Source organism: Penicillium mononematosum (genome assembly GCF_028829835.1).
Source record: "Penicillium mononematosum strain IBT 11891 chromosome Unknown utg000003l:1.0-8172316.0:1.0-8177699.0, whole genome shotgun sequence".
Taxonomy (NCBI): domain Eukaryota; kingdom Fungi; phylum Ascomycota; class Eurotiomycetes; order Eurotiales; family Aspergillaceae; genus Penicillium; species Penicillium mononematosum.
Window position 1 is genome coordinate 2,217,851 of NW_026643273.1, and position 12,775 is coordinate 2,230,625.

Below are 12,775 nucleotides of genomic sequence, written 5' to 3' on the forward strand. Positions count from 1 at the left end.
CCCATCCGAATCACCTTCACACCATCTTATTTTCACCGAATTTATTCGTTTCAAAGTTTTCTTTGTTCTTGACAGGTAAATATTTCGCCCATATGAACAAAATGAAGTATAACCTGCCAACACTGCTGGCATTGTGCCAGGACACAGGTGTACACTGCAAGTGGACCAGCGAAGCAAGACACTGTAAGCTGCCCTTTGTGATGATGCTTGTGATCAATGATCTCCTGCAAAGGACGAAGGTTCGACTGTGTTGCTGGTGTGAACTGGCTTCCGGTACAGCAAGCAGACCTGTCATGGGTCTCAGGGCCATCGACAATGCATAACAGCGAATAGAACCATGCTAACCATCGACCATAGGCAGGCGAGCGCGTCCTGATCGAAGCAAGAAGCCCATCCTTTCAGAAAACCCTAGGAACCGACCGACTAGAGAGTCAGCCAGGTCATCGCGACCGAACAAAAATCCAGCATCGAAAACGTCCAAGAACCGCCCGACCCGTAACAACAAGAAGTCCATTCAGCCTGTTCTCTCCACGAAGGATGCAGGATTCGCCCAATTTCTGAAAAAGCACACTTCCCCGAGACACCAGCGAGTCACAGCAGGGGGAAGAATCGTTCCAATGGAGCCACCAAGGTCACCCCGTCCTGATGGCTCATCAGCTGCACCAACGGATGAAGCGAATGACGAACCCATTGTTTCGCATGTCCTTGTTGATGATCAACTGAGGACTGGTGGCCAGAGCGGAGCACAGGAAATCTTGACAATCATCCATTCTCCCACAGAGTCCGATAATAACTTGCATGAGCCGCGTTTGCCTTTGCATGCAAGCACATCCCAATTCGCAGTTACCATCGATTCACGGAACTTGAGTGTTTCCCAGGCAATGGAAGCAAACATTCCATATGCTGAACACTTTGAGTACCAACCACTAGACGAAGATGATTCAGAGTTCGAAGATGATCAAGACTTCGGAGGTGTTGCTCGCCGGAGTCCATCGGAAGTGCAGAGTTATGAGACCATAACTGAGGCCCAGGAGCGCCGACGACGATGGTATTTGATCCAGGCTCTTATCAATTATGATGATGCTGCAATTGCGCAGATGATGTCGTTCGCTCGCCCGGTTGATATTCTCCCACGTTGCGACTTTTATGTTCGATATGTACGGGTGGCGTGGACATATGGCCTTGGTGCGATGTTTGAGGCAAGGGCGCGACTGATGAGCAAACTCCGGTACCATGAAATGTACCTGGAGGAGGTCAACGAATTCATTGCGATGGACCCAGTGATTCCAGCTGGCGATACTTGTTATCGATTGCGTGTTTACAACACCAACGAACGGGCAAGAATGCTCAACGCTCTTGATTACTATCAGATGCTCGCAGAGGCATCTCTCACGAACAATGCCAATAACACAGGAGATATTACCGTCGAACCAGCCCATAAAGAGCAACCCAGAAGAACGATCCATGGTGGTTCACATGGTAACCTGTCGACTGATGGTACCAATGAGGTTGTGCGTCCCAAAATCTCTCGTGGGGTTGATATTATTGACCCTAACACTGGCCATCCCATCCAATTCCAGCGGGAACAATCAACAGCCACAAACAGCATCCAGAATGGAACAGGCCACACAAACGGGAACAACTCAGACTTTGATAACATGCAGGTTGATGGAAGCTCCGAGTTGCTGATTCGTGATGATGGAAATGGAAATCGAAACAGGAGCAGAAGCAGCTCACTCTTCGATCAGATTCCGGTTGATAGAAGGTCGGATTTGTTTCAGGACACGGGTGGAGCTAGCGGCAACATGCCTGCAGGAAGCAATGACCCGCTCTTTGACGCTAATAACCGATTGGGCATCCACATTGATCCTGAAAGGGGTTCTGAGACGGAAATCAATGAAATCACATCATGGATCCCCCAGGAGACATGGACAGAACGTCGCCCGAGAAATGGAAGGCGCATCAGTAACACCTTGCCTCGGAATTTCGGCCGAAACATCAACAATTTGAGATCAGCATTGCATTCAATTACTGAAATCGGCCATGAGGAGCACGCCATCGAATTGACTCGCACGGCTGAAAATGATGGGAGTCATACACCAGACCTCGCGTTTAGCGTGTAAGTTCTTTGTCTCAGGCCAGCAATTGGAGAATACTAACTTCTAGACCCGCAGCGATGATCAGAATGGGCTTCACTTTCTTCAGAATGAGCACCGTAGCGCATCAGTTTCAAGCGGTTCTGATGACGACCCACAGACGATCAGAGCCTCTAGCCCCGGACCTGGACTGAATGAGGAGATACTCTCAGAGCTCTCCTTTGATCGCCAGCGCGGAAGTAGTGAGGTTTCGGATTTCCAAACACCTCTCATTCCAACGGACTTTTTCGATGTGCTTGTTGTAGACGTGGAAGGATCCAGTGAACGGAGGGGACGCCCCTCAACCCAACGATCAGATGATGGCATGAACCACAGGTAAGTCCCACCCAAACCCGCATGCTTGTTTGAAGGTCTGGGTTTGACATATATTAGCTACAGCGGGAGTTTCACCATGACAATGAGCAGTTTCGGAGCGGATTACCCCGATGATATGTCTGACACACCACTATTGTCTCGGAATAGCCCATTCGGCAGGTATAGCCACTTATCCCGGAATAGCCTGAGCAGAGCGATCTCGAGGTCGAGTGTCCGCCGGAGACACTATGTACCTGTGGGTGGTCTTAGCAGCGTTGGTTCCCGTATGATCTCGTCGAGTCTGAATGCCCGTCGACGACATGACGCACGTCAAAATGTCCGAAACGCCCGTCGCTCGCACACATCGAGATTGATTGATGACTTGAGAGACGAAGTACCGGCAACAACTGTTCTCGGTTTCGACGCGCCAGATAGTCAGCAGCACACCGCGTACTTGCCAGTGTACTCGTCGCGGTTGATCAATGCCAGCGTCAGACATACCGCTCCCGCCATTGTGAACATGAGCAGAATCAATGCACATGCTCACAACTAATTGATGCAACTATCGCTTTGAGCATTGGGGGGTTTGAGCCCAAGCCTATGTATGTGTTTCCGAAGTTTCGACGACGTGTTTCAGAGAAAAGGCAGAGAAAAGCATGGGAAAGAAAATGAAAAACATGGACCAAGTTCGAGTCAAGGGGAGGAAGCGATATCGAGGGGATTGAAATGAGAATCTGTACGATATTATTATGTATGTATTGATATTCTTCCAAAGGAATGAAGTTGTATGATTATCACGTGGTTGTACATTGTACATGGTTATTTATACTCGGGTTATCGCCACCCTGTTCCTTAAATCCTAATTTCCTTATTTCGTTAATTCCTAGAGTTATATTTAGAATTCTGTTGACCAAGGTCAAGCCATATTGGGGTGAATGCCTTCTAAATGATCTTTCTGAGCATTTCCATGCATCTTTCTCAACTCTTCTCAATACTTCTGACGTCGATGGACGTTGTACATTGCCCAGAAGGGATTGCCCTGCCCAGATTTCAGATGACTAAGCCTTGGCCTCCGCGTCCACGGGTCCTTCTCCACTCCAATTCCTCCTTGCCTCCCTCTTTTCCCACGGGTTTCAATTCTTGATCTTCATTCTTTACTTGTTCTGACATGTCGTCTTATCCATGAGCCCAGTTATCGTGGCTTTTGTCGTTCCAGTTCTTTGGGTGGACATCCCCCGTTGTACCGCTTCTTACTAACAATAATTGCCCCCGCGATTATATCCCCAGCCGGCACTTGGCATCTGGAAGATTACCGCGCTTTCACCTGCCTTGCACCTTGCTTTTGCACCCTTCGGATCATCTTCTTCGACAGGTCCTAGGTGAATATCATTTCGGTCTCGGTTTTGATTTCGGCGGCCCACCCAATATGACGCAGCTTTTCGCCTCCAGTCCGTCCGCAGTGACAAATAATGAGAAGCGCGGGAATTTCCCCGCTCTCTCCCTTCCCACGCGAAAACACTCCAACGAGTCTAGCCATCTGCCTACGAGAATCAAGAACTTTTTCCGTATCAACAGTTCCAGCCACTCCCCAAATCCCAACGCCTCTGGAAGTACCGAACGCGAACGGGATAACCATGGCGCAGCCAAGAACGAGAAGTCTGCTTTCCGGCAGTCTCGATTCCTGCCAGGTATAGGCCGCAATCGATCAACAACCGTTGCTAGTGAAGGCAACCCACTCGACGATGCCATGTCGCCTACCGCATCCGCCAACCCATACTTTGCCCACCAGGGCCAGCCAGCATTGCGACACCGCAATGATGGGTCAGTGCCCTCCTCCCCCCTGACACCCCTGAGTTGCAAGTCACGGGGGTCTCGGCAGTTGAACAGGCGACCACGGCAAACAAAGAGGAACTAGCGCGCAAGTTACGACGTGTGGCTTCTGCTCCGAATGCCCAAGGCCTATTCACAAGTGGTCAGGGCGACCGCCCTCAGACAGCGGAACTGGGCAAGGAGCCCCTGATGGAACAGTCGGGCGGATCAATGAGCCTGGCCGATCTAGGCAGCGAGGAGCCCAATCTGGCGATACCTTCATCACTCAGCTCAGATTTCGGTAGTAACGCTTCGTTCCGCCGCACCTATAGTTCGAACTCCATCAAAGTTCGGAATGTAGAGGTTGGCCCCGCTAGCTTTGACAAGATCAAGCTGATCGGGAAGGGTGATGTTGGCAAAGTTTATCTGGTGCGCGAAAAGAAATCGAGTCGTCTATATGCCATGAAGGGTACGTTTTCTTACATACCCCTGACTTTGCGATACCATATACTGACTTGCTGCTAGTTTTGAGCAAGAAGGAGATGATCAAACGGAATAAGATTAAACGAGCTTTGGCCGAACAAGAAATCCTGGCTACGAGCAACCACCCGTTCATTGTCACTTTATATCACTCCTTCCAATCAGAAGATTATTTGTATCTCTGCATGGAGTACTGCAGTGGTGGCGAGTTTTTCAGGAGTGTGTTTACCTTTCTATCCCATCTTCGACATCGTCTTCTTGCTTGCTGACTTGTGCATCTCTAGCCCTGCAAACCCGCCCCGGTAAGAGTATCTCCGAGGATGCAGCTCGCTTTTATGCCGCAGAGGTTATTGCTGCGCTGGAATATCTCCATCTCATGGGCTTTATCTACCGTGACTTGAAACCAGAAAATATCCTGCTTCACCAGTCTGGTCATATCATGCTTTCTGATTTCGATCTGTCGAAGCAATCTGGACCCGGGGGTGCCCCGACGATGATTCCCGCACGCAGTGGTGGAAACTCCACCACAGGTTTGCCTACTATTGATACCAAGTCATGCATTGCTGATTTCCGAACGAATTCTTTTGTGGGGACGGAAGAGTATATTGCACCTGAGGTGATCAAGGGTTGCGGTCACACCAGCGCCGTTGATTGGTGGACCCTGGGCATTTTGATTTATGAAATGCTGTACGGCACTACTCCATTCAAAGGAAAGAACCGAAACGCGACGTTTGCCAGCATTTTGCGAGACGAGGTCAACTTCCCAGAGCACTCTGGTGCGCAGCAGACATCGAATCTGTGCAAGTCCCTGATCCGCAAACTGCTGATCAAGGATGAAACTAAGCGCCTAGGAGCCCGCGCTGGTGCTTCCGATGTCAAGACTCACCCCTTCTTCCGGCAGACCCAATGGGCGCTCATTCGCCACATGAAGCCGCCTATGATTCCTCACCAGGGTCGTGCCGGCACGGATACAGTGAACTTCCGTAACGTCAAGGAGAGCGCTAGCGTAGATATTGGCGGCACCGATTCTACCAAGATGAAGGGTGTCCCAATGGATTCGGGCCTCGCGACTCCGAACGGCGAACTCAATGATCCCTTTGAGGAGTTTAACAGTGTCACGCTTCATCATGAGGGTGATATGTAAAAACCTGGGTTTTTCATTTTTCGTCACTTATTTCTTTTATCCGATACACGAGGAAAACAGCCGTATGTGCGTCGGCTCGCTGACGACCATGATGCATTAACGACTGTATTTAGATGCTATTCTTCTTCCATTGCAATCCTCGCAGGGTGTATGGAGTGTTCGGGGCTTTTTCTTGGTGGATCTATTCAAGCTTTTTTTGTCTCTGTCTCGTTTCATCCCATTGTTATGCCTTATTGCTCGTCGCTTGCTTTGCATATTGCATTCTCTTCATATCCTAAAGCCTTGGATCACACTCAGTTGCGCCCCTACTCAAGCGCAACCTAGCATCGACACCTAACCGTTTGTTGACATTGCCGCATGGTTTGTGCGACGACCTCGAGCTCTTGGTTTTCTTTTTTTCCCTTTTTTTCCCTTTTTCTTTTTTGCGAGTCTCCCTGAAAAACTGTGTTATACATTTGCTCTTTCACCCTACTTTGCAGCGGACGGCGTTATGGATTCACTTTTTCGGGTTACGTCTCCCACGTGACAATCTGTACTGATTAGTACTGCGTGCTGTTTTCAATCTCAATTTGCGCTTGCAAGTTCACCTTTGCTGTGAAACTAAGTGTATGAAACTAGAAGTGATTTCAGATTCAATCTATTTGATGATCTCTCTGTATCGTTTAATTGTCCCATCGCAAGTGTACTATTTCGTATCCTACCAAAAACCACGATGGTTTCTGGAACTCGCCCCAATTGCCGCAGTCTACAAGGTAAACCTGCATCGCCCCTGCCATCAGAAGCGGCTTAGCATCGACTCGACAGGTGGCTGTACATGTATGTACCCAACAGGGCTTGAGTGTTCCTAAGCCTGAGCGCCCCCATGAAGCGGCGCAATTCAGAGCAGTAATATTGAAACGAGGAAAAAAAAATCTATTAAAACGAAGACGTCTCGCTTGAACGATACAATATAATATCACAATTCCAAGCGGCCCCAATTTGCAAAATTATACAAAATTATACAAACTACATAATGGGTATCTCAAAAGCTCAACTCCAAAAGAGCGAACGTTTTCAATGCAAATGAGGATCAGCCGCACAAGCCTTCCGACACTCCTCCAAGAGTTTCGCCTGTCTGGCAACGTGCGCGAGCCGACCAATAACCTCCTTATTACCATCATAGAAGGTAAAGACCGCATACGGAATGTTCACATCCTCACAGAATTCCCGAACAAACTGCTGCGTCTTACGCAGATTGTGTTCGCGGGATGCGAGGATACAAATGGTGAATAGCCTGGAACTGGAGACCGCCATGGAAAAAGTCCAACCAAGGCGGGCAGTCGACGTCCATAGTAGTGCGGAGCATCTTCTGGGGGAACGATTCCAACGGGCCAAGATCAGCAGTGGACATAGCGTAGTGCGACAGCGTGATCTGCACATGCAGCGGCGAAGTCACCATATGCGAGATCAGAACGAAGGCGACGCGGTTGAACCAGGTCGGAATGCTACACCAGACAACGCCGTATCCGAACCAAATCCAGAAGAAGATGTGGCCGGCGAACTCGAACCAGCGGTGCCACCAGCCCGCGCCGTGTTTCGGTCCGCGTCCGACGATGATGTGCTCCCAGCTGAGGAAGTAGAGGTTGAAGCGGCCGAAGAGTAGGATGGGGTAATATAGATAGTGCTGGTATTTGACGGTGAACTTGGCAACTGCGTCGAATTCCATGATGCGGTCGTAGTAGGTGCTCCGGAGCGAGCTGAAGAAGCGGTGCGATAGGGCGAAGAAGGGCATCAGTTCGATATCGGGATCGTGCTCGGGAGCGTTCGTCACGATGTGGTGGACGTTGTGACTGCGTTTCCACCAGCCTAGGCTTAGGCCGCCCAGGTAGTCGGCGATGATCATGCCGATGGTGGTGTCAATCTGATAGTTATGCGTGATACCCATGTGGCCAGCATCATGGGCGGAGAATACAAGTTGGTGCCAGAAACAGCCGAGGAAGAAGGCAGATAGGCAGAACCAGGACTGTCTGAGGAAGAAAATGAACAGTCCAAAGAAGAGGGTGTAGCGAGAGATCTCGATAGCGTAGGCTGTGTAGTTGCAGTTGTATAGCCCTGCTGCGCGGATGCGCTGGTGCAACTCGCGGTATTTCTTTGTGATGTACTCTTGGTGTTCTGCGTCGAGAGGAGGGTACTTGGATGTATCCAACTCAATCTCCTCTTGGGTTCGCGCATCGATCACGTAGGCTCGTGGTTTGGTTTCTGTTGGAGCGATGGCGCTGACTGCCGAGGAGATTGTTGATACTGATAGCCTGCGTCTTAGGCCCAATCTTTCGTCTTCGGCTTCGAAGATGGGAGATGGTGGTGCTGAGATCTCTTCGCTTGATAGCTCTGAGCTCACCAGGTCTTCTTCGTTGACCTCGTTTTCTATCAATGGGCGGAATTCGCCACCTTGGATGGGAGGAAGGAAATTGGTCCAGCGGCCCTCGATTCGGCCAATTTGGAATTTGCTCATGCGCTGACGGGCTTCCTGTGAATGAAGTCTTTGAGAAGGGTATTAGTACAATGCGCAAATGAATTGACCAAGAATGAAGAGATTCTGGGGGGACTCACGCATTCACTTCATCCGTGGCATCTTTGCCAATCATATGCTTGATGGCCATATCACCTCCGGGATGATATTTGATCCAAGAATCTAGTCTGAGAACATTGCCGTCGACGATGATAATCAACTTGCCTTCAGCAAGCATGCCCTCAATCTCACGTCTTGAGAACACATTGTCCCTAGCCTTAGCTGGGGTGGACATCTCACTCATCTGATATGATCAACAAAAGAATCCGATGAGATTTGACTGTTAGTTGTTTAGGTCAGAAGATTGGACATAGAAGAAGGATATGGCATCGAGACAATTATAATAAAACAATCGGGGACATCTCCTTTTGCATTTTTTTACTTGATGAATCCATTAATCTATTAAGTTACCTAGACTTGCATAGCGCCGTAGCGCACATCCCGTTCTTCTCGACCCAGGGGACAGAGACAAAGGGGGCAGTGTAAATTGGTCTGTCCAACCGAAGTGTGGACACGGGTGAACTCCATGGGGAATGAAGAGGGGAGGTCGAGGTAGATGGTGTGTTACAATTGGATAAGGTAGTGTGACAGGACTGTGGACACTGTGGCGAAGATAAAATATGGCCCATACGCGTATCTCGTCAACCATACCATACATTATTGTATGTCCCGTTTGATAACTCGAGCTAAAACAAGCTTAAACCTTGCGTGCCCCTGTCGGAAATTGAATGGTTAGATCTTTAGATCCCCCTATCGCATGTCGAAAACTCTACTCCACTGCATATGGAACGTTTCTAAATATTACACACTCCGTACACTATCTACTCCGTAGCGCTATGGAATCCACCAAGAACATTCTCCTAAAATAGTGATTTTTCCCCTGAAAAACTCAAGTGGCGATTCGTATTCGCAATGAGATATAAAATCTGGCTAACCTTTCTTGGCTACCTAACCTTCCGAGGTTCCAAGGTTGGCTAATAGTGGAAATGGATCTAACCAATTTTGGAAAACCTTGACACGTGGCCACCCCAAACCCTAGGAAAAACATCATTTGCGCAACTTTATTATTATTTCGGGTCCAGGGACCAGGTCCCATAACTTTAGAAAACGTCTGTGAACTGTCGAGGCGAAAAACAGATCTTCTTTTTCGCTGCCCCTCTATTGCCGCTCGAGCCCCGCATCTGGGGCGACTGGCTAATATCGCCAATTTCCTAGTTGAGGACACTTACGTATTCGGTTTCGTTGGTTTCGTTTCTGCCTCTACGTAAGGGCGAAGTCGCCACTTAACCACTTACAACAACATTGTGTCTTTCTCCTTTCTGGGTCATGTTGTCATGATCCACAATATGAGATAATGGTCCAAAAACATTCCAGAGGGACATGATCTTAATGTGGAAAACACAAAGCCAAGGCTCCATTTCTACACTAGAGTCAATCCGTTGTTAGGGGCAAACTCACACAAGGCCATTATAGTTGAATTAGCATTTTAAAATTAGTTGTTTGAGGCGACGATGTCACATCAGATACTATAGAGGACTAGGCTTCCATTTAAATAAAGTAGAGGCGAAGGTGGCTCGCATGACTTAGATGCCGCGGTACAAGACCTGCGCGTTTCGCGGGGCAAGACATTTTCTGGAGTGTATCTAGAAATACCTCTAGACTCTTGGCATTGGCTTTTCCAAGGGAAACTTGTCCCAAAAAGCGTCTATGGTGCTGCATTGTACGGAGTCGGAGTACTCCGTACAGGATAGGAGACCAACCACCACGAGGTGTTTGCAATAAAGAATATCCACTTCTAAATGGGGATTTCTGGTTGGGGATGAGACATATTAGTTCTGAGTTTTGATGACTTTTCAAACCCATTCAAAGTACGGAGTAATCCTATTTATGAAAGACCTATGGAGTACTCCGTATAATTTTTGTAGTCAACCTGTGACTCGAAGTCAAGCTAGCCTCAACGAATTGAAAAGATCTCGAAAATATCGGTTGGAAAAGCTAACCTGAGGCAGAAATATAAATTGAACTTGGTCCACCTGAGCACTCCACTAGCTCCGGTGGATTTGAGAAGGCTTGCATCCTAGTCGACAATAGGTCTCTAGGGCCGAATTGTGAGCTTGGTCCCTCAAAATTCTTCCGATTAATTTGACTAGGCCGTAGGAATGCTCTGCCGACGAAACGCCAACCCCTCGCTCATCATGGGATCATCGTCGATAATTGAAAAAAATAATGAACCGCGGCGGACTTCCGTGTGCTTCAGTCCTCAGGACCCTGCAGCCAAGTAGTTCAGATGTGGATATCTACAACCAATCCAAACCCAGCTAATTCCCACACCGTAACGGACTCTTGCAGCCGTGTTGACAATCTCAGGCCTGCAAAATATGGACTACAACATACGCACCACTATGATGCAACACGGTGATCAGATGCTGGAATATGGTGATCGTTGCTGCAATATGGCGATCATTTCTGGATGAAATAAAAGAATTTGTGTTTCAGGGACAAGCCAATCGTTCGATGGGCTTCTTCAACGCTTCTAGGTTACTGGTTCCTGGTCACTCCGTATTTGTCTATGACAATGAGTACAATTGCTGCTTGCAAATTGCGCCTCAGCGGAGCTCTCCACCTCTAGGCATCTACTAAATCCGGACTATAGATATTATAGCGGGTTTCTTTCACTCTTTTGATGGGAAAGGCAATAGGGGCGATGAGCGCACCACAACATTCGCCGTTATAGTTGCTGCAGCATGCGGTAGGTCCTCAAAAGGGGCCCTTCCGCCGAGAGCTGAATTTTCGCCGAGATCTTGAGATAGAATGCGCGGAGAGGCTGCCGCGGCTGGGAGAGTAACGCTAGCGCGTTCGTGGATACAATATACAACCAAGGACATCATTCGGTTTGTCTAATAATGAGGTTGGCATGGTTGGCTTTTTTTTTTTTTATTAAAAAAAAAAAACAAGGCAACTAAATATTAATACCACATTGTGGGCTAAATGAGTGCTCTTTACAGACTATTTATTCCATACGAATACGGAGTTTCAACGTGAGCTGCATGGGTGCCCTTTACAGAGACAGTTGATACGAATACGAAGTTGTTCATCCTAGGTATATGTTATATACTCCGTTCCAAGAATGGCTTACAACAGTCCCATAAAGCAAAATTCTAATAGAAGTCTGATTTCCGCTAAAAAGAGAGTAAGCGGACTTGCTATTAGGCCTCCCAGCTGGGTAATCAACCCTTGGACGTGCTTTCGCAGCAACGAATACAGCCTGGCCAGACGATTTTTTTTCCGAATAATAATAGACATTCCCAGATTAGGTATTTATAGTATACAGTATGAGACAACCTTGGAATCGTTATGATCTTAGTCATATTGATGGAAACCAGCGCTATGTATTGATAGCAGACACCTGTATGACTGGGATGTTCCCAATGGGCATCAGGCGTGTTTTTGGGGGAATTTTTGAAAAATAAAGCCGTCCAGAGACGGCCATAACCTCGACGATGTAACATGAACCCATCGACTGACGTTGAAATAAGTTTGAAGCCGTCAAACCCACCCCAGTAGATTTCGGATCTCAGCGGAAGCTTGGGGAACGCGTCTGAGCGGATCCCCAGAAAACACGAAAACACAAAAACACAGCTTCCACAGCCTTGACGTCTTTCGCAGCTCAACACCAACAACATTCAAGGACTCCGCAAATAACCCCAATCCTCCACAATGTCTGCCTTCGCGCCCGAAGACCTAGACAACGATTACTCGTACGCCGAAGTCGACCCCGCGGAAATATCCACCCCTCCAATCCCTCAATCGATGGGCGACGCCGACGCCTCGCACGGCCGGGGCCACTCGAATAACCCCCTCTTGGCCAATAACCCGCTGGTTTCAGATCTGGAGCAGGAAGTGCTGGAAGAATACGCCCGATTGTTGCGGAATGTCAACCAGGTATGTGGAAGACCTTACTTGGCCTTGATCTTATCTTTCTGGGACAATCTCTTCTCGGGAAAATGATACAAGCAATGTCCCATTTGAAATTATATGAACTATGGATATTGGTTATACTGGTTACTGACCAATGCCTCGTCCACAGCTCTCCGATAAACTCGCCGACCTCGCCGGCTCCCCCGCCTCCATGCCACTCGATGGTCTTCGTCTCCTTGAGCGCAAGACTGCCACTGTATGCACCTTGCTCAAGGCCAGTGTGTATAGCATTGTCTTGCAGCAGCAGATCTGGAATGAGAATGAAGAGCAACAGCAACAGCAGAACGAGGATCGGCATTTCCAGGACCACGAATATCAGCATGGAGGATACGAGGGGGAGGGAGATATAACCTTCCAATGAGGGAG

The 12,775-nt window shown here is 48.4% G+C and overlaps 4 protein-coding genes across 4 annotated transcripts; 3 read left to right on the forward strand and 1 right to left on the reverse strand.

Annotated features, from left to right (window-relative positions):
- Positions 1 to 101: 101 nt before the first annotated feature.
- N7519_005794 (uncharacterized protein) lies at positions 102 to 3,003 on the forward strand (the record flags this gene model as incomplete). The annotated part of the gene is made up of 4 exons (XM_057292570.1): positions 102 to 183; positions 358 to 2,119; positions 2,175 to 2,471; positions 2,529 to 3,003. 4 exons carry the CDS (start codon positions 102 to 104, stop codon positions 3,001 to 3,003), a joined length of 2,616 nt encoding a protein of 871 aa, XP_057147381.1.
- An 873-nt stretch (positions 3,004 to 3,876) lies between these two features.
- On the forward strand, positions 3,877 to 5,883 carry N7519_005795 (putative serine/threonine protein kinase (Nrc-2); the record flags this gene model as incomplete). Its single annotated transcript, XM_057292571.1, has 4 exons — positions 3,877 to 4,275; positions 4,338 to 4,728; positions 4,785 to 4,958; positions 5,024 to 5,883. The coding sequence occupies 4 exons, from the start codon at positions 3,877 to 3,879 to the stop codon at positions 5,881 to 5,883; spliced, it is 1,824 nt and encodes a 607-aa protein (XP_057147382.1).
- Positions 5,884 to 7,108: 1,225 nt separating this feature from the next.
- N7519_005796 (fatty acid desaturase) lies at positions 7,109 to 8,666 on the reverse strand (the record flags this gene model as incomplete). Its single annotated transcript, XM_057292572.1, has 2 exons — positions 7,109 to 8,402; positions 8,473 to 8,666. The coding sequence occupies 2 exons, from the start codon at positions 8,664 to 8,666 to the stop codon at positions 7,109 to 7,111; spliced, it is 1,488 nt and encodes a 495-aa protein (XP_057147383.1).
- Positions 8,667 to 12,148: 3,482 nt separating this feature from the next.
- Positions 12,149 to 12,770, forward strand: N7519_005797 (DASH complex subunit DAD3 family protein; the record flags this gene model as incomplete). The annotated part of the gene is made up of 2 exons (XM_057292573.1): positions 12,149 to 12,373; positions 12,519 to 12,770. 2 exons carry the CDS (start codon positions 12,149 to 12,151, stop codon positions 12,768 to 12,770), a joined length of 477 nt encoding a protein of 158 aa, XP_057147384.1.
- Positions 12,771 to 12,775: the final 5 nt, after the last annotated feature.